Below are 27,328 nucleotides of genomic sequence, written 5' to 3'. Positions count from 1 at the left end.
CTATACATGTCCGCTAATATATACTTCGGATGACAGCCAGGGCTAGACGAGAGCCAAAACTGGTCGTACCTCAAGATTGAAGGACTACACTCACCGGAAAGTTTACGTCATGTCTAGCCTACCAGACAACATCCGCAGGACACTCGAAGTCCTACTTCCCAAGATCAAGTCGCAACATGAGGAGTCGTCAAAACCTATCATACTTGGTATCACCGGTCTGCAAGGCTCAGGCAAATCGACATGGGCATCAGAGCTGGTCAAGATTCTGTCGAAAGATCATGGCCTCCATACGATAACTGTTTCACTGGACGATTTTTACAAGACGCATGATGAGCTAGTGGCCCAGCGGGATCGTGATCCAAACAACAAGCTCTACCGTACTCGTGGACAGCCTGGTACACATGACGAACAGCTAGCTCAAAAGTTCTTCGGCGATTTGAAAGAGTACACCGGAAAAGGCGATCTCAAGATACCCAGCTTCGACAAGAGCAAGTACAACGGCGAAGGTGACCGAGCACCCGAATCAGAATGGCCAACAATCTCACAAAAGCCTGACGTTGTTGTCTTCGAAGGCTGGTGCGTCGGCTTCCAGCCAGTTCCGCTGTCATTCATCGAAGAACGACATTCGCTGGCAAAAGCCGGAAAGCTCGCCGTCAACACCCCTGCAAATCATCAGCTGCCTCATTTGTTCGAAGTCAACGACAACCTCAAGCGTTACTGTGATGCATTCATGGGGCCCCAGCACTTTGACTTCTTCATTCATATCGATACGGATGATCTGAGGAACGTGTACACGTGGCGGCTGCAACAAGAGCACAAGATGATTGAGGTCAAGGGGTCGGGAATGTCGGATGAGCAAGTTCGCGCGTTCATTGATGGGTATATGCCGAGCTATGAGATATATCTAGAGCGCCTACGCGAAGGACTATTTGATGATAAGGGTAGGATGGTTAGGGTGGTGTTGGATAAGGAACGAAGGGTTGAGAGGATTGAGGAGCTGTGAAAGAGCAGGTGTTTACATACCGATATGCAACCACTCTTGGGCGACTGTAGTAGAAGAACAGGGGGGGAATGAGCGACGGCAGAACTAGGATGCGGAATCGGGGATCATGAGAGGGGGAGATTTACTTGATGTCTTTTCACAGCGTGCGCTTTATCTAGTATACTCACTTTCACCATCACAGCGCTTAGTTCTCTGTCGTACTAGAAAAATCGGATTTGCTGAACGAACACACCACCGCCAACGCCACCTCTTGACTTTCATCTGTGTTGTTTGCATTTGATCATGGCTAAGGCGAACCACTATCAGGTCCTCGGGATCGATATCCAAGCTAATGACGCCGTGATCAAAAAGGCATATAGGCGGGTTGCGCTCGCGAACCATCCCGACAAGACCCTGCACTTGTCAACAGCAGAAATCGAGCAGCGAACACAAGTTTTCAAGTTAGCGACGACTGCGCAGGAAGTTCTGCTCGATTCCGCGAAGAGAAAGAGCTACAATAAGACACTAGCGCGGACAGTGAAGCCATCCAGTGCACCAACAGCGCGACCTCCCTCAGCGAGACCTCCTTCTGCGCGACCTCCTCCAGCGCGACCTCCTCCGGCGCCTGCATCCGATGCACCAGGCTTCAAAAGGCCTCCGCCGCCCCGAACCACATCGAGGGGGACTGATCCGTTTCAGCCTCCGAAGTTCCATTACTTTGGTAACCCAAAGGAACCTCCACAAAGCAACGCAACGCAAACACCACCCCAAACTCCCCACCCCTTCACCGCCGGCAACCCAGCCACATGCCCTCCACCTACCCCCTACTTCCACGCCCCGGTAACAGAAACGCCCGAACGCACAATCCTCACCTACTCCAACAACGACAAATGGGCTTTCAGTATCGGCGTCTCGAAAAAGTACGAATGGACCCTGGCTCCCACACTGCCTTCCCTGGGCGAAGAAACGAAAGACATGATTGCGATAAAGTTCCGCCTCCGCCGAACGAGCACCACCCCCGCCACCGTCTTCATCAAAGACATCGTGCTAACCGTTGAATCTACACCTGACAACCGGAGTGTAGCAGTCAGTTCCATCTTCGCCGAGAGGAAAGATGGTATAGATCTTTGGATTACGCTGGCGGGGATTGGTGAAGTGCCGGGTAGTACCATACCACCATCGGTCAAGCAGTCATGGATGTGGACATGGGATATAGATATGGGCTTCCTGGTTCCGTTCTACAAGGCATTGAGGGCAACGCACTTGATGTTTTATCCGCAGTATCCTGTGGATACTGTAGATGTGAATGGGTCGACGCCACCGACGAAGGGACCTTTTCCGATGGGGTCGCCGGCGGCAGAGTTGGTGAGGATATTTGGGGAGATGGTGTTTGTGGGTATGACGAGGCAGTCCTATTGTCAGGAGGTGAAGAGGGAGGGGAAGACGTTTTGGCAGCTTGCTGCTGTGGGTCATGTTTGAGCTGGATGGCAGAAGTGTGATGCTAGATTGGAGGTGTGTTGGTCGTGCTATATGCTGTCAGCATGTGAGGTAATAGAAGAGGTCGCTGCTACTGCAAGGATGGACTGCATTGAATAGTGAGTTTGTTGATAACGAATAATACTTCTTGATTCTATGCTCTTATGAAACCAGGCCGCTCAGAACGCCAAATATGCAAACCATCTAAAAATGATCTATAGGACACCAGGGATGGGTCCTTTCTTCTCGTTGGAGCCCAACTCTTCCTCGTTCCATCCACTTCCAGCGCCAACCTTGCGGCCGCCCTCCTCTCTCTTGATCCTGCACCAGAGACTGATGTCCTTGTCCCAGATGAACTGCCAAATAACGTATACCCAGCTCTTGTGTTGCGGCAAGTCTTTGTAGAAGTCGTGCGCGATACGGTTTAACGCGTGGAGGCGCGTCCAGGGGATCGCAGGGAAGTCGTGGTGCTCGTTGTGCAGACCGACGTTGTAGGTGAAGAAGTTGAGAGGTCCGTAGTACGAGTAGGTCTCGGGGAGGGGGATCTTGTTGGCGGGGTTCGACGGGTCCTTCTTGGGCTTCTCGAAAACGTAGTGCTCGGCGATAAAGTGACCTGCGCACGGGTGTAGAGATCCGGCAAGGAAGCTGCTCATGATCAGGTAGCCCAATGCCCTTCCTCCTGCAAATCGAACGAGCGCGAAGTCGAATGCGAGCTGCACAACGACATTGAAGAGGTGAATCTTGGTCATTGGCAGGGCGTAGACGAACATAGGTCGGAGGGCGTAGAAGAGGATCTGGAAGGTCGCGAAGAAAGCCTTGCCAGCGACTGAGTCAAGGAAGATAGCCTCAAAAGCAGTTGGCAGATCGGTATCCAGACCATTGACACCCAGCGACTTGTGATGTGTCAGATGGTAGGGCCTGAAGGAGGCGCTGTATGGAATGCCAATTGGCAGGTTCGCAAACACGGCAAAGATCCTGTTTGCCTGAGGCGATCGGAAAGCCAAGTTGTGCGATATCTCGTGAATGGCGAGGAAAAGGTTCTGGTTTGCCGTAGCACCGATTACATATGCGGTAAGGAAGAATGTCCATGATATGACGGGCGTATTGCGGAGGAGGTATGCGCAGAGGATTTGGATCGAGACGACGAGTAGGACGACGTATTTGGTGAGAGGCTCAGGGCCACAGAGCTTCGTTACCTGTATACGATTAGATTATGCTCAATTGCAATGCTATCATGAGACTTGTACCTCTGGATGTGCCTTGATAATGGCCATCCGCCGTGTCCTATGGGGCTCCTCGGTGTATGTCCAGAAAAAGTGGTCGTGTTCATTCTTGGCTTTTGGCTCCTGCTGTTTCTCCCCTTTGACAGTAAAGCTTCGAGGAACAGGCTCCTTGGACGGCACTGTCGCGGTAGAGACTGAAGACCGCATGTTGGGCAGTCGTAAAGAACAATTGCAGAGTGTGTGAAGGGCAGAGGGGTCCAGCTCTCGAAGTTTGTGGAGTACTTGACCCTGAGCTTGGCGCTAGTGGAGGCGGTGGGGCGATCTCACGCCATGATTGGCTGATGATCAAGCTCCGTTCGCCACCCCGCTAGCGCAGGAACGATAAGCTTGCCTTCTAGAACACCAATTTAGACCATGCTGAGCTCACCAGTTCACGTGTAGAAGAGATGTCTGATGGGCAGTTTCATCTTCAATTCCTCTGCATTGATAGACTGCTAGCCTCACTGTACCACTCGCCACTATGCGCCACTTTCACCAGCCTTCAGTCGTCCGACTGCAAGTAAAAGGCCCACTGACTTCCCACGCCCTCTATATTGCCCGGGAATAGTTTCATCCCGGGAGAATACTTCTCTAGCCAATCCATAAAACGAGTATCACTCTGGTCCTTGCTGAATTGTTGATTTGGGGGTCGGCAAATGATGAGACTGGGTTTCTTCGATCGTGGAGTATTTGCGGATTCAGCGTGAGGTGTCCCCTCGCCCCAAGTGTGTCCAGCGAGGACTTGTCGAAGCGGAGTGGTCAGATTTAACGTAATGAACGCGTACGCATTCTCATCTTGCCTTATTCCGTTCCATCCACTTCCGTTATTACTCGCGCGGACATGCACGAGTGGGCTGTGAGGTTCGGGAGGGTTGACCATGAATTCCTCTCGTAAGAATTTGATGTCCCACTCTGTGTAGTATGGATCCTCGAAGATGATCTCTAACGGAAGAGCATCAGGCCTTGGAATATTGTGTTAGTTTATATTCATAACGATGGTTCAGACTTACGAATTGGCCAATCTTGCTTTGTGGAGCAGAGCGCAGATTACCACGCGCGCCAAAAGATGGGCTCTGAGGGCTTGAACGAACTCATCGGACTCCTCTCCCATTACAGCTCTGTTCATCGTGCCCAGGCCCATTACTAACACTCTTCGGATGGTTGTTCGTGTATATAATATGTTTCCCAACTCATCATCGTATCCAAATCGTTCTGGCTTGGGTCGGTCTATGGTGGAGTCGGGACGCTTTAGACCAGTGTAGCCGATCTTCGGCAACATCAGGGATGCTACCGGGGCGCCAAGGTTATGGTACCAATATGGCCTGATGTCTGGCGCATACCAAACTAGAGCGAATTCAGAACGTGTTTCTTTGATCCAAGGCGGACTCCCTTCGGCGAGCTCTTGAGTGGTAGCGTGCCTTCCTATACCCGTGTGTCCGACGTGAGCGACTTCGTCGTAATCTCTCCATGGTCCGCTTTCGTTGTCAGGCACCTGTGTGATGGCAGCCCTAATCATAGCCTTTTGTGCGTCAGGTATACGGTTGGTTGTTGCTGACGATTGGGCTTGCTGTGGTGCCTGCATGATGATGGACTTGTCTTCGTGGATTGTTGAGCTTGTGTCGTGGGAATGTATGTATGAATTCGGTGGTTGCAAAAGAAGAAACGTACGAGAGCTGCCTTTTATACTCCTCAGTCTATGACTCTAATATCGAATTGCTCAATACTACAGTTATATCTACACATTTATGACTGTTCAGTGAAACGTAGAACTCACCTCCGGGAGATACTAAGACGGCTAAAACGGCCCACGAACCATCTGGTGCCACTTTCCATGAGTGCAGTAATACCTTGACTCATACAAGGTGATTTTTGCTATAGGCTTGGCCACTCAAAGCGATCTGCTCGGCTCTGGTAGCAGGAATGTCGCTTGCAGGCAACCGTGCAAGTGCCATTTTCGGGTATCTGAGGTGGTTGCGTAGTTCGCAACGACTCGAAGAACGTCGCACAATGATGCAACCTCTGGGCGTAACATACGAGGAATGTAGCTATGGCAGATGCTCGGATCTTGTACAACCAATGTTCTATTTGGCATGCATCACTATCTATCAGCTCTTGTTGCGAAAGTATCTCTCAAAGGCAGTGACTGCATGCCATTGTACAAATGATCTTATTAAACTCTACATTTATTATGCATGGAACGTGCGTCAGCATAGGGACAGAGCGCTTGCACAAGAGATATCTGTCTAGAAGTCTTCTTTCAGAATCTTTCGAAACCTACGGTACACTACACATAGTGGGTTAAATGCCTGGTATATCAGATTTTTTCTAACAGTCTTTTACTATGATGGCGAAAGCTATAAGCCTTATTTTACACCTAGAACGACTCAAATCCTAGTTAAGTATTGTGCTGCAATATTCTCATCCATCTGTAGTGGCCTAATAAACGGGAATTTCAAACACAAAAAATGCTACTACAGTGTCATTCTATGGACTGCCTACATCTAATTACACAACCTTGGAAGCCATGCATCCACCGTCCCACACCGTAGTATGCTACCACATCCTTGTATCATTACATCTCTACAGACTCCCCGAGTGCTCCTAAGCCGAGCTTTGTCCACCACCCTGAGTCAGAGAGCCAGTACGTCTAAACTCCGGTTTTAGGATGTAAAGACAGATATCTCCTCCGAATGGCTTATCATTGTCGTTCTCCTTAAACTCATGAACGTTTTCATAGAATCTCTTGAACCAGTCCTCGACACGAGCATCCGTTTTGTCTTTGGGTTCGCCTTCCTCCTCTGCCTTTCGACAGATGATTGCGCGAGGCATGATAAACTTATCTTCGGGGACTGTCTTTACATTCAAATGTTCGGCGGTATAGAGGAGGGAGGCCAGAACCTGTCGGATGGGATTCTTTGGATTGAAGGTGATGAACATGTAGTCTCCGTTCGTCCCTAGAGTGCCATCCCAACCTGACCCATTGTTGTTCACCACTCGCTTGATACGGTTCCAATCAATCCATCTTTCTTTGGGGTCATTAAGGAATGTGTTTACCAGGAAGTTGTAATCTTCCTGTCTGTAGTGACAATCTTCGAAGATAAGTCTGAACCCTGCTGGCGGTGCATTAGGACGGGGCTGGAACGAACACACTACCGTTAGCATCTCACAGCATGGCTCCATCGGTAGAAGTAGACTCACACTTTGTGTCTTTACGAATTCGTCCTCCGCGTCTGACAATACTTTGAAGACACTGCGAACGAACATATGTGCCCGCGCTACACTTTCGTACTCTGATCCTTCTTCGCTGCAGCAAAGGCTACCAAGATCCATTGCCACAATATTGCGGATGCGGCCTCCAGCACCCAGAAGGTGGTTTAACAGCTCCTCGTTCCAGTAATCGTCGTATTCCGGTAACGTGCCCTTGAGTCGTTTTCCTTCAAGCACCGTGATGTCTGCCTGAACAGCGTATCCAAGGCGCTTTCGTTCGGAAATAGAGCCATCTGTAAGCCAGAACTGAGAATCAAGAAGATTTGGATGGTATTCGATATATCCCGAGTATGGGTAACACCCGTTCGTATTGGTCTTGTGGCGGAGGTTGGCGAGTGTGAAGCGGGTGTTTTTGCTCAGGTCAAGCGGGGGCGGATCCGGGGGCGGATTCATGGCAGAAGAAGCGGACATCTTCAGTCGTAGATAGAATTGAAGGTGATACGTTTAGAGTTGATCGCTGTAGTTGATGCTGATCGGCTTGCCGTTGATACGTATGGCTTGCTGGATTAATCGTTGGATTCTTGAATGCTGGTTCGGTAGCGTTAAGGTAAGAGACTGTTGACCAGAGAAGGCCTTTTATAGTGCTATCCAAATGACTCAACTCATAACGAGCATCATGGCGGAAGAAGGAGTGAGTCTGGCTGAGTGGTCTGTGGTGTCAGATACGGCTGGCGAGTCACCTTTAGTGTACCCAGCAGCGGCTCGTGGTTTTACTGAACCTTTTTGTGCTACGATACAGGAATCGATATGACTCTAACGGAAGCGAGTATCCGTGACATCCAATCGTTGGCGCGTGCCGTTGAGGGCCAACTCGACACAAAGAAACTCAGAGCTTTGACACAACTCAGAAAGTGACTCTCCACGCCGCACGAGCCTTGGATCACACCCCAAGATGGACACTCTCGACACATGACTCTGATCTGACTGAATATGCTGGAAAACATGCGAGCAAGTACCGATCAGCACAGGCACAAGTCGGGTGTGTGCGCGTTCACCATAGTACGAGATACTCAGGAATGTAACGCACAGTCAACCTGGATGCTTTTGCTATGATGTGCCGCGTACGACATATGAGCGGGGTATCATAATCTTTTCGTTCCTTTTACGTCATTCCATATCTCTTTCCCGATATTCTTCCAGTTTCCGACCTCTTCATCACTTCTCTTTCTCCTGGTGAGGCCTGATCGCCTGACTTCCACGAGCCATACCACGCCCCAGTAAGCGACCGACAACGACACTAGTACATATGCCAGCCATACGATCAGAAGCACGGATGTACCTTGATTCAGCTTCCCCCCAGCGACGTCGATGATGTCACCAGCCACCGAGAAAACCCCAGATATCAACACCGTGAGCAACACGGCGGCGACAAATGCGAATGCGCTCGCAAGGAATGGCCAGAAGATGTTGAAGTAGGCGAGAAGCTTTGAGTGGGGAAAGATGATGGCTGGGATGGCGGAGACGGCGGAGAAGCCAGCACCGACGAGCGAGACGAGTAAGGAAGCGAAGACGGTGTATCGCACGCCGGCCAATACGGTAGCCATAGTCCTAAGGAGTGTTGATACTAGGATGATTGGGGAGAGTGGGTCTTGAGACCCGTCAGTTGGCGTTGTCAGTGTTAATAGCCCTACAGAAGTATGGTCAGTCAAACCCCAAACGCGTTCGGAATTGTGTTACTCACTGTCACTGGCCTCGCTGTAGCTTTCGCATAATTCTACGACAACGATATCGGAAGCATGATCTTGAGCATCCGAAATAGAGCCTGAACAAACTGTCCTGAGGTAGAGATAGTAGACGTCTGCTAGGGCCTCGCCGTCCATGCCTTCCGACCGTTGCGATGTTGCATCTGACTGCGAGCTCTCTCGGGCCATCGTACTTGTATTCAGCTGCGGTTTGTCAACATTCGTCTTCATTTCACCGAGGTCGGCATACGTACTGCCACGATGTACTGTCCACCAAACATATGCTCATCGCTCCCCGCCAGTACCAGTACCAGCGTGAAGACGAAGCTTGCGACCGCGAATGCGATCGAAAGGATTGCAGAGAACCGGTACTTCATCAACACCCTTTTCGGTGTCTTGGGCGGCGCCGGCAGGGCCTTGTCGGTAGACTTCCGCAAGTCTCCAAGATCGGGCTCAATTGCGATCTCTTTCCCCGTGTAGAAGGTCTCTTCTATGTGATCCATCTTGCTCGTCGACACACTGTGTGGTTGAAAGGCGCTAGCGGCGAGACTGACAGTGCTGACGGATGTCAGTACATAAGGATGGGTGTATGATGTCCATAGCAGAAGACATATGCACTGTCGCAGAGATGATAAGTAAGGCGCTTCAACATGCGTGCAGCATGACGCAACTGTTCCTGGTTATCGGGAATCTTCAATCTCGATGTCTGGGAAGCATGGATGTACGTGGTAGACTTGTCGCATAATCATAGTGTTGCATGATAGACCTGCTATATACCGTCGCGGATACGGCACATATAGCCTTGCGCGGGGATAGACCGGTGGTTTCAAACAACCTGCTAGTCGCCAGATCGCGATGAATGTGCGAATTCGGCGATCAGCGTTCCTGTTTCGGCGTCGCAGGACGTGGCCAAAGCGTGGCATTGAGCAACAACCAGCTTCAGATGGATGGGGTCTGAGATGTTTCGTCGGCATCCAAACAACTTGCGCATGGCCGGGCCCACGCATTGGGGGTACGCATCGTGCCGAACTGAGAGCGGTCGTGAAGTTCGCGAATGCGAGGTGGTAGCTCCCGCAGAAACGGGGAGCGCTTCACTAGTGCGACTGAAACGCCGAACTTTAGGGGCGACGATCGTGACCTCTCCACATAATGCTTGAGCGATACCACGTCGCTCGGGTACATGTGCCAAAGCCTTTTGGTTGTCGAAGAGTGACCGAGAGTTGGTAAAATATCTGAACGCGCAGTTGTTCTACTGCTAGAAGAACGATCCTGGGGGATATTGTCCAAGAGACTGCGGCTGGAGGTTGGGAAACGCATCACCCTAAACATGGGTTAGTACAACAGCACCTGATGAGCCGAGCTAGACGTACCCAATCGAGAGGTAAGGTATACTGGTCCAGATCCATTGGCATGAAGCCAAAATCGAACGGGTGACCAAAAGCACTATTGCCCATGTCAAAAGCATCCGAGTCGGGAACAGCAAATCCAAGATTGTTGGTGTCGAAAATCTGGGATGGGGAAGTCAAATCAGGTTGGGCACCTATGTGCGCCGCTTTCGATGACGTTAGTAGATGTAAGCGGGTAGTAAATAAGATGCCGCTCACCGTGCGCCGAGTCGGTAGCCTGTACCCCACTGCCGTGAACTTTAGAGAGAACAAGCTTCACGGCTGTAGCAACCTTCCGTGCCTCCTGCGATCTCTTGCTAGCCCTGATCCAGATGTGATAAGCGGAGCGCAACGACGCGATGATTTCCTCTTGCGTCGGGGACGCATGGTCCAGTTGCACCCCGCTTTCCATGAGCTCAGAAGCCGGTGGGATGGGAGCAATGAGGTCTTCATCAAGCTCGACTACCAAGACGGTAGTCGCGAGTAAGAAGTCTTGCGCAATGATGGAAGACATGTACAAGCTCAAGGTAGAGAGACGCCACCCTGGTGAAGTTAGTCTACCTCCTGGTTGGACCTCAGCGTCAAGCTTGCTCTGAAAGCGAAGCATCTCTATAGCAGCGTTCAAGCAGACCCTGCGAGAGTATGCATATCTGCTATCGGTTCGGCCGAGGACGAAGTAGGGTCGATGCAACATAAGCTCGGCCTTCAAGAAGGCTACGTTCAAATACGTGTAGCGCATGAAGTCTGGTGATAAGTCGGTATTAGGATCGTCGAAGGTGTTTGATGTGGGCGACTGTGGTATTTTTTCGAAGACATCTCTTAGTGTGGCGTCCATCTCGGTGATCTCTCCGTACGGTGGCAGCGATGTAGCATTGACGAGATCTACAATTCTGGCCTGCACGCTTCTCAACCTTGTGAGAACGATGGAGTAAAGTAGTTGCGTCAACTCAGTTTCGGGCCTTGACGGTGGTAGTTCTAGCATATCTTCGTGAAGGTCATCTTCACTTAAATTGCGAGGCTCTTGAGTGTCGTACGTAGACGGCATGATCGTCCGTGGCAGTCCGGCTTGAGAAGAGGTGGTAAAATCTAGCGACATGACTACGAGCCATTTACGACGTCTCAGCTCACCTTCGTGAGGCGAGATGTTCGGAAATCTCGACGGATCTCTGTGGTATCCCATTCGGAAACAAAGACGTACAAGCATGCCAACTAGCATGTAGATGCTGAACTGGCTATCGCTTGAGCGTAGAAATTCGGTGCCAAAATACAACAAGAACGCTTCGATCGTGTATGGCGGTGTTTTGGTATAGTTTGCAAGAATCATACCTAGATATTGACGTACGGACTTAGCAATTGCGTCACATGTAGTTTGTACTCAGGTCCTGCTTACATTGCGCAGCCTTCTCGCGATAAAAGCCGATTTGCACCAGATCAGGAGCCAGTCTAGTATCGTCAGGTTGATGAGCGTTCACCCCGGCTTGGAAACGAAAGCCAAGTGCCAGTGCAGCGTAGAGAACACCCAACCACATAGTTGAAGTTTCGAATGGTTGTGTCCACAGCTCATTGTACTGTATGATTATTAGCTACCTGAGGTAGAAATAGACATATGATCTCACCTGTTTAAGAAAGGTTGGCTTGTGGATGAGGGCTGGAGATATCAGTGGGCGCTCTTCAATCGAGGTAGTGAACATACTTGGATGAGATTCCATTGATATGAAGAATGTATCAATGAGTCGATCCGCTTCTGGCCGTGGAGGAAGAGCGGCGAGCAACTCTTCTCTAGTCGCATGGAGATTACGTCCAAACAGCAGCTCCGGACCGGGTACTTCATTCGCCACTTCGTCATCCGGGTCGGGCGATACGGGCACCTGGTCGAGATGTTCGCGCAGCTCAGATATCTGGGCTGATATTAGAGAGGTAAGAGTCTCTGTGAGAGGTTTCACGTACGCTATCAAGTATGCTTGTCCAATGTCCACTGTTCGTATAGCTTGTTGCATCGCAGCTGAGATTTACGCGATCTGGCGTGCCAGGCAAGTCACCATTGTTGCCTCCGTTATGATGTTGCCGCACTTGTGATGGGCTGAATTGCGCGGGATTAGCTGTATCAACCGCGTTTCCACCGATGAGATTGGTGACGAGCTTCTCGAGTTGATCAATCCTGTCATGGACGCTGGTTGGGATTTTGGGTTCCTTATGCACTGGTGGGTTGCGAACATAGACGCACGACAGCGAGAGTCCGCGATCGACACATGTCTTGCATGGCTGCTGTCGATCACATTTCAACCTCCAGTCAATTAGCATGCAATTCTTTTGGGCAGGTAAGCTGATTGTTTACTTGCGTCGTCGACAAAGGGTGCAACTCAAGATGGGCTTGTCTCTTCGTCGACTTGGAGGTACCAATCTCGGCGTCTGACCATCCGCGCTCATCTCGAGTGGTAGTATCACAGTGGGTCAAAACAAGGCGTAAGGGCACAACTCGCGTTGTTACGAAGATGCCTTCGGGGCGGCCATCATCTCCGATGCCGAGGCTAACCGCTTCGGCCGAACACCCCCCGCATTCCATCTCAGCTTACGTCACTGTCAGCAATCATAATGTTCCTAGTTCGCGACTGCACCGGTGGAGATTATCCTAAAGACCGTTGCATTCTGATCATCCTTCTCGTTGTCCGACTATCTAAATCGCTGGCACACATGCTAAAGCCGCCATCTATCCAGTTCCTGCTCCGCCTGGTCATTGCCTGTGCCTCACACTAGCACAGTTCCGATCACGCGATCCCCGACTCAGCTTCCGGTGGCAGTCAATAGACTTTTTTTATCCAAAGAATCGGGCTGTCGCTCGTAACTTTCGGCATCACTACAGACTATCATGTGCCCATCCATCAAGCGATTACAGTTACGACCTATCTTATTTTTCTGGGTTGGGCGAAGGTACCTTTTCGAAGTCTTCATCCATCCTAGAGGTATGACATCCAGTTCATGTCCATGGAAGTATGCCTGTAAAGCAGTGTCCCAAAACAGGCGCCACGATTCAGACTTGACATTCCGGAGGCCGATACGCTTAATGGCATGCTGGGGCGCGCGTTGAGAATGTGGAACCAGGCGACACACAGGTTTGAACCAAATCGTGGCAATCGTCCGGTTTTGCGGCGTGGACAGAATAGACGTTAGGTCTTCCCACCTCTTGAAGTCTCCAATATCGAAGGTGGACAAGCGGTAGAAGAGTGGAGTCGCTTCACAGCGCATTTGCTTACATGCGAAGAGGAGGCCAACAGGCTCGCGGTTAGAGATTGGCGCACCTTCGTATGTGGACGAAACCGACTTGATCTTTTTGCCTAGACAGCTGTATTCCCAGATCTTATTACGCAGCTCACCAGGAAGCCGAAGAAGAGCTGAGGTAAGCCGATTTCTCTTTGTACTATGCCTATTAGCGATTGATCAACAAACATGCAAGACCGCTTACATGGCTTTAACTCTATTGGGAGCCGTATTCCAATCCTGCATCTCTGAAGCAAGTGTTGAGGACATGGTGATGTTTGAAGTTGGACACTGGAAAAGAATACTGAGAGAGTGTAGATGTTTAGATGTAACTGCGGGTTTAAGAGCGCGTGGGAGTTTAATGGCCGTGCCTCAGCTCAAGCTTTCCGGGAACATACGATTTTCCATTCACCCTTGTGCCTTGACGACCTGCAATCGACCCGATACATACGTTGTGAAAACGGAGTAAGTCACTGGCAACTGACAATGACCAGAATCGGCTCGCCTTCACGGTTGCCCATCATCGGCAGCTCTCAGGATACCCTCCAGTCCTGCCTCAAATACAATCTCGATGGCTGGCTTTCCATAAACAAGGCGAAATGCGCGCACAAGGTCAGCCCTAGTATCGGAACTGAGGAGTGACAATTTTAGCCTCGAACCTTTGACGTGAACCGTGTTCAAAGCCGGGAACGCGTTTGCGTTAGCCCTCCCTTGAAGTTCAACCTCTTCCTGGAACCATTTGGCCGGGTAGGCCCAGTGTACATATTGGAATTCTACCGACAACATAGAGATTTGAATCGAGGTGATCCGCGCACACCGCTCAGCTCCAATGGCGATGATAGCGGCTTCGTGGCTATAAGGCAGGGCCATTTCCATTTCGAAGGTCGCTGTAGTATAGAAGAGTGAGTTGGCTTCACGGTGGAGCTGCCGACAGCAGCAAACGAGACCGATAGGGTTTGTCGCGCTTTGCTCGCCTTTCTGCGGATGCATACGTATCATAGAATCTGTGAACGTGAATAGATAGATGAGGTTACGGAGTTCTGCAGGAAGTCGTAGAAGAGGCGATGTAAGTTGGTTGACCCGCGCACTATTCCAGTTAGCGATCATATACCCATGTCTTGAACAGTATTGTACGCGTTAGCCTTCAAGGTGGAGATGCGAGCTTACATCTGGTCGCCTGTTGTAATCGTCAGACCAGTCGACTCGGGATTGAGCGCCATGATGCAGTCGTCACTGTATTGAAGCGTAGTTGTTATGTTCACGAAGTGGGCGCCATTAGAGGAACGAAAACGGACGGAAGTATTGCCCTTCAGTCTTCATGCTCTGCCCGAACAGGCTAGGTGCTTCGCAGGTAGGTAATGACGTCATTGGCTGCTACCTCTAGATAATGCAGCTTCTACCATCCCACAACTCAGCAGACATGTGCAGCGCGGAAGCTTTAGCATTGCCAGAACGAACTTCTCGGCGACTAGTCAGGCTGTCTACATGTCAACGAGAACAGAGATGTCGCCAGTCTTCGCTACACGCCCGATGCGTCGCTCGCAACCCCACACGCGCCCTTCCGCCACCGAAAGCATCATTGATAGTTTGTCCGGCCCACGAGTTCGACATCCGACTCCGAGAAATCCTCGCGCTTGACTTGGATATCGATAGCCTTCGAGATACCACCCATAGACAGTCGATGTCCTGATCTCCGCATACGATAGCGATCGTCACTAGAGACGTAGCTGCTCTTCCCGGAGCCTGAGGATATGCTGCATATCCTTGAAATTGTATGCTGGTATATCGCATGCATGGCAGGCATGCATGCGACTACGATAAAGAGGTTGGCTTCGGTTACACACCAGTAAACACCGGATACGTTGTCGTCTATGATTGCGCCGTCAGTCATTGTGCAGCCAACAGGAGGAGCAGTACTCACAAGTCGGATTTGAGCTCTGATCGAATCGGACGAGAGCCCATAAGCGAAGGCAGCTGACGATGAAGATGATGAAGCCCACAGCGAACATAGAGATAATCTGGACCTTCTTCTTCCAGGACATCTGGAGTCTCGCTAACATGGGCAATGGTAGCGATAGGATTGCCACGTCGAGCATGATTTCAATGGCGCCGCGAATGAATCCAAATAGCCGAACATCGACGGTGCATAGGCCACTTGTTTCGCCTTTCCACCCGTCCCAGAAGAATGAGATAGGTTGGCATTGAAACATCATGGCTCCTGTATTGCCGATACCGAAGCCGGTAACAATCCCCATCAGGATATACGTGGTTGTCCGTAGTTTTGGCGAGGTTGCGATCCGCAGGTAAAAGGCCAGGATGGACAGTTGACAGAAGGCTTCTGCGATTTGGTACATGAAATAGGTAACGTACAACCACTGCAGCAGAATTTAGCTTCAGAACGGGCGCTCAAGGCGAGGCTTACCTTGAAGCTATTTGTTATCGCCGCTGGCGATATCCCCCACATGTCTCTTCCGAATCCGAGACGACCCGCTAGGAGACCCATCAGTTGACCGTTGCATCTCTAAATGGAATGTTGGGAGTGATTTACCGACGATGACAGGGACGTTCTGAAACAACGAGGCCAACTACCTTCCGTCAGCTCTAGCACCCCGCACGCTCAACGTTCATGACTTACTCCAGATAGCCCGATGAGTAGGTCGTCTAGGCCAAGCTTGGCTTTGGCTGAAAAGAACCGGTCTGTCAGTCGCAAGACAACCATTAGTACAGCAAGAGCGCCAATAGAGGCCGTGACAGCGATCATTGTCTCGCTCTCATCCCTGATCGGTATGCCACAAGCTGCGTAGCTTTGGTTAGTCGCACTAAGTGATGCGGGCACAGTGCAATTTGCAGCATTGCAATTCGCAAATTTTGTCTGGAAGGCCGTGTCGGCACACAGACAACCGAAGTCATCTGGTTTGCAACTGCTCGAGGGTACAAGAGCTTGGAAACACTTTACCTGCGGTTCTTAGTCATCAATGCTACGAAATCTCAATCATCAACTAACTGCACAAGTCGGTAGTTTTCGCAGGAAATCGTCTTGCGCGAGTATAGGTAGCACGAAGATGGCGAGTGCTGCAAAGCACCGGAAGATCTTCATCGCGACGATGGTCGAGTGAAAAGATGTGTAGCGGCGCAACATCTGCTACGAAGGAAGCATTTGGGGTATATGTCCAACATGACGCATGATCTATAGCTCAGGTCAGCGACGATCCGTTAAGGGGATTACCTCCTTGAGCGTTTGACGGCTCGCAGGATCCGAAGGATTATGGGCGTGGTTTCAGTCGCCCCATCAAACTACCATGCCGTGGAAGATACGCGCGCAATGGGAGACGATCACTGGTAGGCTCCAGGGCTTGCCCTTTTCTGGCAGGTCGGTGCCGCAACCAACAAAATCGACGTTCATAACTTGACGGATTTACCCTTTCGGCACGGCCCAAATCCCGCGGGAATTACTGCACTTTATCTCACTGGCGGAGAAGTTTCCCGAGCAATTTGTATCTGCACCAATGCGGCGCAGTCGTTCTAAGCGAACCGTTATCACGCAGCAAGATCCTAATACGGCGAAGGATCTGGCTTGGCAGCACAGGTATCTCGATTATGTTACAATCCCGGCAATTGCTTTTCCTCATCACTTTCATCACCATGGCTATCGTGCTATCCGCCACGATTGGCATTGCGTTCGCTACATTTGCCATAATTTACGCAACCCGTTGGCATCTAGGGAGAAAGAATGCTCTACCTCTTCCCCCGGGCCCAAAGGGCCTCCCACTTCTTGGAAATGTCAACGATATGCCCAAATCTGGCATGCTTGAGTGTCACCATTGGTTGCAGCACAAGGAAGTTTACGGCCCCATCAGTTCCGTCACAGTGCTAGGGCAGACCTTCATCATCATTAACGACCCTGAGATTGCGTTTGAGCTGTTGCGCGATCGCTCGGCGATTCATTCTTCGAGACCTAGCCAAACCTTCAGCGGTGATATGTACGTCAATGGCTCGCAATAGCTACGTGGTACTGTATGATCGGCCACTTGTTGACCACGCGAACAGGGTAGGATGGCGGCATGCCACTGCGATGACTCCGTACTCCGCTGAATGGAAGATCCAACGCAAGAATATTACCAAGATCGCGAGCACGAACATTTCCGTATCAGTATTCGATAAAGTGCAAGAGACAGAAGCCGCGCACTTCTTGCTCAACTTACTGGAGTCGCCCGACAAGCTCTTTGACCATATACGAAAAGAGGCAGGCAGTGTTATTCTGAAGATCACATATGGCTACAACACTGTAGCCAGCGGCAACGATCCTTTCGTCGATATGGCTGCTAAAACCATGGAGCAGTTCGCCGATGCTACAGTTCCCGGGAAGTGGTCGGTAGATATGTTCCCGTTCCGTGAGTATCGCTTCCTGATGATTCATATGGCTTTTGACGTCAGCTAGTGCGGTACTTGCCAGCATGGCTGCCAGGCACGGGGTTCAAAGACACGGCGAGACGAATGGAGGCGCAGCTTCGCCAATGCACTAACCAGCCGTATGAGTTCGTGAAAAAGCAGATGAAAGAGCAAAGGCATTCGCCATCTTTCTTGTCGCAGTGCATCGAAGGTCTCGGTTCGGATGCTGAGATGGAGTTCGTTCACAAATGGGCGGCGTTGGCGCTCTACCTCGGCGGTGCTGATACGGTAAGCTTGTGGGCAGATATCGACGCCTCTATCGCTTTACTGACTCAACCAATAGACCGTGTCCTCCATCATGACCTTCTTCCTTGCCATGACTGTCTTCCCCGAAGTCCAAAAGAAGGCCCAAGAAGAGCTAGACCGCGTCATCAGCGGAAGCCGACTACCAGTTAGTAAAGACAAAGAGAAGCTTCCTTATATCGAAGCCACCATGAAAGAGACCCACCGCTGGCACCTCGTCTTACCAATGTGCCTTCCACATTGCAGCACCGAAGAAGACACCTGCCGCGGCTATCGCATTCCGAAAGGCTCTATCCTTCTACCAAACAACTGGCATTTTACGCACGACCCCGAAGTCTATCCCGATCCGATGGTCTTCAGACCAGAGCGTTTCCTCGAAACACCCACTCATAAAAGTGAGCCCGATCCTAGAAACTTCATCTTCGGATACGGTCGCCGCATCTGCCCGGGCCGATACGTGGCGGATAACGCGCTCTTCATCACCATCGCCCAGACTCTCGCGGTGTTTGACATTACCAAGTTCGTTGATGGAGATGGTCGCGTTGTGGAGCCGGAGGTGAAGTTTGAGCCGGGAGCGATCAGTCACCCTGTGCCATACCGTTGTTCGATCAAACCGCGATCGGAGGAACATGAGCGGCTGATCAAGGCTTCAGAGCAATTGTTTCCTTGGGAGGAAAGCGACGCCAAAGAGCTGGAAAATATAAGCTGGTAATATAAGGGCAAGCGCCCGCCCAAACACATGCGTGTTGCGTAAACTTCTTTGCTACCTGCACGTTGTGAGTGTAGGGGTTTGCGAACGCGTAGCGTCTGTACCAAAACATCAGGTACAACGGAAGAATGGAAGACTTGTGGTGGGTGCGAGATAAGGTGCAAGCCATCCGGGGCAATTTTGATTTGGTGCGCACTGCCTATCTGCGGACCGCCCCTCTTTGTCATCGTCTTTGTATAATGTTGAAATTCTCTCTAATGTACAAAGGCCGTCAAATGCCTGTGTCTACGACACGTTGCTGATAGCAATATCTCAGTCCATGTCACACACGTTCCGCCATTGTGGCTTTTCCTACTCCTTCTTGGGTAGCGGATTGACAAACTTGTCCTCGTGAAGCTCTTCGTCTTTAGGTGCCACACCACGTTCTTGTAGTTGTTTGAGCGCCTCTGGGGCTACCTTCCCAATTTGGTGGCTCCTGTATTGATTGGTCTCAGAACGCGTCAGCCACGTCAAACGACCCTCGATTTCCGTATCATGAATGTTCTCGATCGCTTTGTCTGCACCCTCTTTGGTTGCGAAATCGATGAAGCAAAGAATGCGCGGTTCTTTTTTCTTATCGCCGTAGAATGGCGCGAAGTCACTGATGCGTTCGATGGTACCATGTTTGGCGAACTGCTCGTCAAGTATCCGCAGCGCGTTCTGTTTCTGTTTGCCGATGCTGGTATTGGACGTCCAACCGGGTGTCTGAACTCTAACCATCAAGCGACGACCTTCGAGCAATGGGTGTACAGCTTCGAGTGCAGCGGCGGGGCCCTCGTCAAAGAAGTAGCGAGTAGCGTACTTGTGGTCTCGCTTGTCCTGCACGGGGCCCCAAATGAAGTCGTCTTTGAGAGGCCTGACGATAAGCTTCTTGCGCTGTAGCTCTGCGTCATTAAGCTCTGCAATGACCTTGGCAGCCTCTGCTTCGCTTCCAAGTTCCGCGAAACACCTGGTGTCGTTCTGGAAAGTGTAGCGATCAAGACGCATCTGCAATCTCTTGCTGGGTGATCATTAGCTCGAAACCCTGTTTGTGAAATCTCCAAAGGGATGTTATAAGACGTACACGGTGCATCCTTTTGATCGTAGTAGATCTTCCATCTCTCCTCTTGTCAGTCGTTTTGGTATACCCAAGAAAGCAACCCCTGATGATGGGCTTGATGTCGGAGCGCGCGCATCAGTGAGTGCAATCTCTGGTCCTCTCGACGGTGTCTCGATGATATTCTCCCGCCTCAGTTGGCTGGCAGCGAACTCTCGCTTCGTAATCGATGTTCTGATCAACGGAACAGCTGACTGAGCAACGCGTACGGAAGGCGTTGTCCGAGCAAAGAGGCAGCGCCCACGAGAGAGTATCCTGGGTACAGCCATAATTAATTGTGTTAGTCCGAAGGTGATGGTATGTGCATCCGCAATCGATGATGGCGAATGATCGCGTCGACTCGAAAAGACGCCAGCCAATATCGCGCTAAGCAGAGAAAGTTCCTTGGCTTGCCAAGACCTGGCTTATCGATAACACTGTCACGAAAGCAGCGAAACTGCAACCGCCACACCGTTCAGTCCTTTTCAACGAATAGCTCGACCAAGCTTTCGCCCACTGGATATATTGGCACAGCAAAAAATATTCTATCAAACGCTTGAGGGAAATTTATCAAGATAGTTCATGGATCAAGCTACTTAGAGATCATCTAGCCCTAAACTGTAAGACTGGCCCGTCTTTCTTGCTCGCAAAGACGTCCTGGATCTGATATTCAGACGCCCTTGTCCTACCGACTTCCAAGTCCTTGCTTCCAGCACCCAATGTCGTGCCCGGCGCCAGTCTCAGATCGTACAGATAAAGTACCCTGGCAATCGTTACCGACAGCTCAACATACGCGAGACCCTTGCCAATGCATCCACGAGGACCGATGCTGAAGGGGTTGTACGCCGACTGCGCTGCCTGGAGACTGCTATGAAGCGGGTTCGCGGATGGATCAGATAGCCATCGCTCAGGAATGTAGTCGAACGGTTGAGGGAAGTAATCGGCGTTGTGGTGAATGGCGTAGATCGGGACGCCCACGTCGCAGCCGGCAGGAATGTGGCGACCATCGATATCCAAACCACCGGCAAGGACTTCTCGAGGAAGAGCACCGGCGACTGGGGGTGTCATGCGCATGGTCTCGTCGATGCAAGCGCGTAGGAATGAGCAGCCGCTGAGCTTGGGTCCGGTTACGATTTCCTCAACATCATTGAATGTTTCCCGGATCTCTTTGCAGACTTTCTGCATCGCTGCGGGGTTATGTGCGAGGTAGAAGAAGGCACCAGCCATGGCCGTTGAAGTTGTATCGGAACCGGCGATGATCAGCAAGTTTGATTCGCCCCAAAGCTCATCCATGCTGAAGCCCTTGCCGGTTTCTGGGTCCTTCGCGTTGAGCAGGTAGTAGAAGAAATCTTTACGATCAACGTCGACGCCCAACTTCGTTCGCTCCATAGCCTGGCCCTTGCTGTACTGCATGTACTGCGCCCGCTGGCCTGCAATCTTGCGGAAGAAGAGCTTGTCCAGGTGCCAGTTGTGGATGGTAAGGTGCGTTCCGCAGATGAGATGTCGGTGTGCTGCGTTGCCAACCAGCTGAGTTGCGAAGCGATTGGTAGGGCTTTCCAACATGCCAAAAGCCTTTCCAAATACCAGATCACCCATGATGTCGAAAACGAGCCACTCGCACCAATGTGCGGCGTTCCAAGCGTCGTTCCAGCCACCATCCTTCTCATCAGCGAGACTCTTCTCGGCGGACCAGTTGTTGCTCTTGCGTCCGAGCAGTTCGCAGCCAACACGTACATTTGCCAGGATGTACTTCTCGAGACTCTTGATGGCCGAGTCGCTGAAAGCGTGGCTCATTACACGTCTCTTGCGTGCATGCTGCATCTTGTCGATAGAACTATGGACGCTGACCGCTTTGGGTGTACTGGGAAACGCTTCGTAGAACGACGCCTTCTTGACGTTTGATCGGAATCCATAGATGGTCTTAAGACCAGTGGCGGTGTTGACAGAAAGTAGATTCGGCCCAAGACGGACGTACGGTCCATATTGCTCGTGCGCGCGGTGGAAAGCGAGATGTCGAGAGCCCTTGTAGGCGTAGTACGCCAGATAGATATCTGTGATCTTTGCGAGAAAAGGGCCTGGGTATGATGCAAGAGGATGGAATGTCAGGCGGTAAACGATCACTCCGAAGATCTGAGCATGGTGTTAGCTTTTAATGCCATGAGAACGGGGAGCAACGTACGTAGAGAACCAGCGCTCCGAAGATGGAGGCCAGTAGGAATAGAATTGCCATATTTGCGACAGCTCAAGGCGAGTTGAATGGGTGTGGTGTTATTGGTATCGAACAAAGATCATTGCCACAAACACGCGTGCAGTTGTACAATTCGTGTGCGCGAAGGAGAGTACCAAAATCGTTTCACCAACAAGATCCTGTGCAGATAAAGGTACATAAGTACTCATTCACCCTCCACCACCATCCGCAGCTCCCGCAATACCCTCCCTGATCCCAGCTCCATCGCGATGACAAAGATTAACAGCGTTGTGGAGTAGTCTCGTGCCCTTCTCATCGCAGAATCGGCGAGCGGGTGTCTTGGGTATACGTAGCGGCGTGTCACGGCTAATGTCGGATATCGATGCAGAACGCCGTGTCGCAATCACGTGCAGCGGATATCACAGCAAGCGAGGACACTAGTGCGGCTACCCGTGCCATCCCACCTTTTTCGGGATTGGAAGGGCGCGGATATCGTGCGCGTAAGCCTGGCAACAATCACGGTTGCAACGGCAGTGGGGTAGGAACGATTTTGCCTCATGCATAGTCAACGACGCACGTGCATGCACAGACGCTGGTTCAAATCATCTTGGACTAGCAAGCACACAATAAGTTCACTGCGGCTAAGGGGGTGGTAGAAAGCACCTGGGCAGTGATAAGCTGGAGCTGCAAGCCATCTACTATCAACGCTTCTAGCTGAATGCTTTCTCAGATCCGGCAAAGATTATAGACTCAGCATTCAGAGGCGGGTAATCGAGATGTATCGCTAACGCTCTCATCGCCTGCCACGTTGACCGTGAAGCACCAGTACCTCGTGGTACGAGCGTTCGGCTGGAGGCAATGACTGCAGGCTGGTGTATAATTGAGATCAGAGCGAAGGCGAAAGATCGCGAGTGTAGTCGCGGTTCTTGATGTTTGCGACAGACCTGACGAATGAAATGGCGCGAGTATCAAAGCGGGTAGTGCCGTCTTGGCATCCATCGAGCTTCGCGAACATCACCAAGCGTCACGATAGTCGACCCAAACGCGCAACAGCACGGCACCGGCCCATTGACCCATTGACACCCTTGCAGTCTGTCTGGAAGGCCAATCCCTCAAGATGTCTGTCGCTAAGAATGTGAAGACTACTGTCTTTTCGGTACGCAGCCCGAACCGATCTCGAATGCCTTTACCTCGCCGCCCCTCTTCAGCCATTAACCATTGCGAACACGGGTACTGACTGTAGACCTGTAGAAATACACCGTCCAGCCCACCGGAATCTATGCCGCGATTAACAGGCTCTTCGCGCTCGACCCCAAGCGCTCCACGGGTATCCCCATGAACCCGCAATTCCGCAACCCACCCCCAGGCGGTCTCGACCCCAACTCTTACGACGACCCTGTCACTCTCCCTGCCGCTGATATCGCCGAGAACCCATACTGGAAGCGCGACGTGCGACGACGATACCCCAGGCTCTCGACAGTCACCCAGTCCGACGCGGTTGCGCTGCTCGAAGTTGGAAGCGCGGCAGCACCCAAGCAGGAGCTGATTGGCGAGGCAGGCACAAAGTCGCTGGTCGCGGCGAAAGAGGAAGGCGCCAAGGGACTGGCGGTCGCGTTTGAGAAGAACACTGGACTTGCAAAGGATGTGCTGGGACCTGGTGGTATGCCTCCGCTACCAAGCGGGCTGCACAACACCCTTGCTGGCGGACACAAGCGATACGAGCTGGAGAACGAGCAGTCATATGGCACAGCGTAGGTCTTCTCATCTGATCTTGCAGGAGCGACACTAATGCGATACAGATACCCATGCCGGACGTTTGCTTAGAGTACAAGATGAACTGGGTAGGTAGAGAAAGATGATCCGTTTTCTGTATATATGGAGACATTTCTTCCATGCTTTCCGTGTAGCCATCAGTGAACTTTCATGACACCCCTTGTCATGAGCGCGTGGGAGTGTTGTAGGTGGAGCGCACGTGTCCGAATGTCTGATCCATGTCTCTTGTGTCTCACCGTGCGTTTGTGTCGATTCTTCACCTCGCATCCTCTGTTGTTCCTTATCGTCCGTCACCGCGTCGAGAAAGGAAAGCACGACGTGTGTTGATGTCTTGGCGCTGTTGACAGCGACTGCCTCGCCGTCACTTCCATATCTCAACTGCCCCCACCATCCACCCCCGCGTCGCTCCTGTCCTCTTTCCACATCGTCGCAACCGCAGTCATGAGCGCTGTGTCGGAGAAGGGACCAACAGAGCTGGGCGCTGATCCCCTCAACTTCATCTACGCCTGCTCGGTGTGTTGCGCCTCCTTCGCGGATGTCTACGAAGGCCACAACGAGACAGTTCGTGGCCTGTCAGATGGTATCAACCCGAAAGAGCGCCTTGTGACGCGCCTGTTCCTCGCCAGTTGCTGTCATGTCTTCTGCAGCAGTCATTTGGAGGGCGGCGGTAAGTGAAGCGCGACCGCACATTAGGCAGCTGCTGACAGCCACGACAGGACCGCCTTTCCATACAGCCGGACAGCGACCCCAATCACCCTGTCCCGTCTGTATCAAAGAGAAAGGCGACAGTGAGCCGCGCGATCTCTTCTCGATACGCGGCTTCAAGAAAGATGAATACGATCCTAACATTCCGCTCGCATGGTTCACCGCACCTCCCATCCGCCTCGATGGTAGCGGAAAAGAGATGGAGGCATTGCGCGTACGTCATGCCACCCACAGGTCATGACACCAGCTAACGATAATCAGTTCCAGTATATTGCGCTTATTCGATACTGCCAGAACACCTATGCGACCCGCAAGCCCCTTCAAGACGCCTTAACCAATGTGGAGAAGAAACTGGCTAGTGCGCAGGATCTTGCCTCCAAGGAACACGCGAAAGTCGTTACACTCCAGCAAGAGAACGAGCGACTACGACTGCAGAAGGATCAGTTTCAAGCCATGAGAGCCGAGGTTCAGCGACTCCAGGGTCTCGATGAAGAGGTTGCGCATTTTCGCGATGTCAACCCAAAGGACCTCGCAACATTCCTGGCAAACAAGTCAGCAATTCGCCATTACTTGAAGCTTGTGCCTATGCTAGTCGAGTAGGCCGAATACGCCATGCTACGAGGCATTTGCTAACCGCTCCAGTCAAAACGAGAGGATGCAGAAGCGACTTGCCCAACTCGGCTTTGCAATGGCACTAGAACCTGTACCTAACTTCAAAGGCATTGACCCTCACGCATTCGATAGCGACGAAGCTTCGCCTGAGCGCAGCGGCCGATCGGACGGCAAGCTGCGAACGACTGCCTCAAGCCATACCGCCGGTAGATCGGCTCATACAACTGGGCGGTTGGGAACAGCATCTTCAGGGTCCTTTGTCCCGCGACCCATGAAGCGGCAACGCCTCGATTCACCCCTTCCCACCAACACCCAAGCCGGCCATCCTTCGAGCCGAGATGCCATGCCACCTCCGCCAAAGCCGATGTCCAGGATGCAATCCATGCGCAAGATGTTTCCGAGCCTGCGAAAGAAGTTCTCCAGTGACCGCTCCAGGTCCGCAGCAGATGGATCCTTCGAGGACGATGCAGACGTGCAAATGTATGATAACGGACACTGGCAAGATGTTGAAGTCAGTCGTCACCCGGGACGCGATGACTTCCGCGACGAGACACCGTACATGTCGGGAGCGCTGCCCGTAGAACAGCCCCATCAAGCCTCTGACGTTCGAGGATCGCAGCTACTTGCTAGTGTAGGCCTCAAAGACAACCGGCCAGACTTCACATTCCGAGCATCGTCTCCAGTCAAGATGGACAAGCAAAGCAGTGGCCATCGTCCGGTTCATTTGCCTACTGAGCCTTCATACATTCGTCTTATGGATGGTTTGTCGCGCGACAATGGGATGGAGCTCGGTCTGAAAGATCCTCGCGAGCAGACTAGCACGGACTATCGTAACGATGGCAGGAATAGGCAAGTACTACCTGCTTATCGACATGAGCACCACGCCGAACGAGCTGATTACCGGAGGCCTTTGGATCTTGGACATCCGTTCATGCACCAGTCACCCCACAGATCTCCTGCCTCTGTCGATGCGCGTCAATATCCTTCTAGCGACCACCAGACTAACGAATGCACAAACAGAGCTCACGGCATGCCGGATCTTGGCCCCACTACGCCAGCACCGAGGCGCCAACAAAATCCCGGCCATCAGATCGAGAGTGTAGTAAGTCCCTATTTCCGAACCGGTCATAATCAGGCCCGAGTCCATCCATCGCCCGGCCGCTGAACTTCAGGATAGTTCCGATCATTCCGGCGATTATCGGTCACGAAGGTCAAGGACGAACCAACCTCAGGCCGGCTGGGTTGAGGCTCGCAGTCTAAACGGCCTCTCATTCTTCGATTCGCCCGTCGATTCTAGGAACGAGCCTATTGAGGTGGACCACCGCCGTAGATTGGTAGAGCTAGCACCAACGCCATACTCACATCAGCATCAAAGACGTCATCTTAATTCACGTGGCTTCATCATACGCCCGGAAGAGGGACGCTCACCGTATACCAGCGACAGTGCCTATGGCTCTTCCCAAAACCGAGAACTTTACAATAGAGACGCGCTCAATTATTCCCAAGCAGTGGTCGATGTACCGCCCGCATATCGCCCAAGTCGTTCCCGCATCGGTCAGGTGCCCTCTATCATGCCTTCCATTGTTCCAAGCCGTCTACCTGCCCGGGTCCAACCTCAATGGGAGAACCTGCAGCGAGCGGGCGTCAGGAGTAGCCGTAATGCTTTCAGTAGTGTTGCTGGGAACAATTATGCTGCGCCTTTGAGGACTGTCTTCCCCAGCGCTGGTCGGCGCAATGTTAGACGGTAAAGGCAACCTATGCGTTTCTTTTCCTACCGAATAGTCAATTAGAGCACTTGGCTTCATGAATGGCCATTGTCGCATGGCGATTCGGCGTGTGTATGACCGGACAAAGAAATGATTAGATTTCCAGTTCTGCTATCAGCGATTTTTATCTGTGAGCTACTCCTGCAAGACAAAATTTTAGGTACGATCAGCGTCAACCTCGTCTATATGCTCAACTGTTGAACACCCCTTTATGACTACGACTGCAGCATGCAAAACGGAGATGCGCACCGCGTTCCGCAGACCGTTCGATGCGACGATCAAAAGCCATCGCAGTGAGCGGATTTGCTGTCACGCATCGCGTTCAATCAAGAGTTTGCCCCATGATGCTTAGCACGCCCACGCCTTCCCTCTCTGAACACGGAGTCTGTCGATTCGACTCACATGTGGGTAGACAGCCGGCAGATGGGAAGCTAAGACGAATGCGGTAAGGATCAAGGAG

General features: G+C 51.7%; 10 protein-coding genes across 10 annotated transcripts; 4 read left to right on the top strand and 6 right to left on the bottom strand.

Annotated features, from left to right (window-relative positions):
* Positions 1–109: 109 nt before the first annotated feature.
* J4E87_003476 (uncharacterized protein) lies at positions 110–1,003 on the top strand (the record flags this gene model as incomplete). The annotated part of the gene is made up of 1 exon (XM_049375103.1): positions 110–1,003. The coding sequence occupies one exon, from the start codon at positions 110–112 to the stop codon at positions 1,001–1,003; it is 894 nt and encodes a 297-aa protein (XP_049235025.1).
* A 1,670-nt stretch (positions 1,004–2,673) lies between these two features.
* J4E87_003475 (uncharacterized protein) lies at positions 2,674–3,888 on the bottom strand (the record flags this gene model as incomplete). The annotated part of the gene is made up of 2 exons (XM_049375102.1): positions 2,674–3,654; positions 3,706–3,888. 2 exons carry the CDS (start codon positions 3,886–3,888, stop codon positions 2,674–2,676), a joined length of 1,164 nt encoding a protein of 387 aa, XP_049235024.1.
* Positions 3,889–6,321: 2,433 nt separating this feature from the next.
* On the bottom strand, positions 6,322–7,380 carry J4E87_003474 (uncharacterized protein; the record flags this gene model as incomplete). The annotated part of the gene is made up of 2 exons (XM_049375101.1): positions 6,322–6,855; positions 6,919–7,380. The coding sequence occupies 2 exons, from the start codon at positions 7,378–7,380 to the stop codon at positions 6,322–6,324; spliced, it is 996 nt and encodes a 331-aa protein (XP_049235023.1).
* A 689-nt stretch (positions 7,381–8,069) lies between these two features.
* On the bottom strand, positions 8,070–9,172 carry J4E87_003473 (uncharacterized protein; the record flags this gene model as incomplete). Its single annotated transcript, XM_049375100.1, has 3 exons — positions 8,070–8,575; positions 8,669–8,873; positions 8,924–9,172. The coding sequence occupies 3 exons, from the start codon at positions 9,170–9,172 to the stop codon at positions 8,070–8,072; spliced, it is 960 nt and encodes a 319-aa protein (XP_049235022.1).
* A 752-nt stretch (positions 9,173–9,924) lies between these two features.
* J4E87_003472 (uncharacterized protein) lies at positions 9,925–12,051 on the bottom strand (the record flags this gene model as incomplete). The annotated part of the gene is made up of 6 exons (XM_049375099.1): positions 9,925–9,990; positions 10,040–10,209; positions 10,274–10,936; positions 11,445–11,622; positions 11,671–11,702; positions 11,748–12,051. 6 exons carry the CDS (start codon positions 12,049–12,051, stop codon positions 9,925–9,927), a joined length of 1,413 nt encoding a protein of 470 aa, XP_049235021.1.
* Positions 12,052–16,951: 4,900 nt separating this feature from the next.
* J4E87_003471 (uncharacterized protein) lies at positions 16,952–18,713 on the top strand (the record flags this gene model as incomplete). Its single annotated transcript, XM_049375098.1, has 4 exons — positions 16,952–17,289; positions 17,357–17,700; positions 17,748–17,986; positions 18,042–18,713. The coding sequence occupies 4 exons, from the start codon at positions 16,952–16,954 to the stop codon at positions 18,711–18,713; spliced, it is 1,593 nt and encodes a 530-aa protein (XP_049235020.1).
* A 348-nt stretch (positions 18,714–19,061) lies between these two features.
* Positions 19,062–19,821, bottom strand: J4E87_003470 (uncharacterized protein; the record flags this gene model as incomplete). The annotated part of the gene is made up of 2 exons (XM_049375097.1): positions 19,062–19,736; positions 19,813–19,821. The coding sequence occupies 2 exons, from the start codon at positions 19,819–19,821 to the stop codon at positions 19,062–19,064; spliced, it is 684 nt and encodes a 227-aa protein (XP_049235019.1).
* Positions 19,822–20,427: 606 nt separating this feature from the next.
* On the bottom strand, positions 20,428–22,054 carry J4E87_003469 (uncharacterized protein; the record flags this gene model as incomplete). Its single annotated transcript, XM_049375096.1, has 2 exons — positions 20,428–21,954; positions 22,004–22,054. The coding sequence occupies 2 exons, from the start codon at positions 22,052–22,054 to the stop codon at positions 20,428–20,430; spliced, it is 1,578 nt and encodes a 525-aa protein (XP_049235018.1).
* Positions 22,055–23,129: 1,075 nt separating this feature from the next.
* Positions 23,130–23,836, top strand: J4E87_003468 (uncharacterized protein; the record flags this gene model as incomplete). The annotated part of the gene is made up of 3 exons (XM_049375095.1): positions 23,130–23,168; positions 23,264–23,763; positions 23,812–23,836. 3 exons carry the CDS (start codon positions 23,130–23,132, stop codon positions 23,834–23,836), a joined length of 564 nt encoding a protein of 187 aa, XP_049235017.1.
* Positions 23,837–24,226: 390 nt separating this feature from the next.
* On the top strand, positions 24,227–26,267 carry J4E87_003467 (uncharacterized protein; the record flags this gene model as incomplete). Its single annotated transcript, XM_049375094.1, has 4 exons — positions 24,227–24,452; positions 24,502–24,704; positions 24,752–25,041; positions 25,133–26,267. The coding sequence occupies 4 exons, from the start codon at positions 24,227–24,229 to the stop codon at positions 26,265–26,267; spliced, it is 1,854 nt and encodes a 617-aa protein (XP_049235016.1).
* Between the last annotated feature and the right edge of the window lie 1,061 nt (positions 26,268–27,328).

Source organism: Alternaria ethzedia, assembly GCF_023757985.1.
Source record: "Alternaria ethzedia strain BMP 0044 chromosome Unknown scaffold_6, whole genome shotgun sequence".
Lineage (NCBI taxonomy): Eukaryota > Fungi > Ascomycota > Dothideomycetes > Pleosporales > Pleosporaceae > Alternaria > Alternaria ethzedia.
Note: the sequence above shows the minus strand (reverse complement) of the source record. Positions and strands in the feature narration are given on the sequence as shown.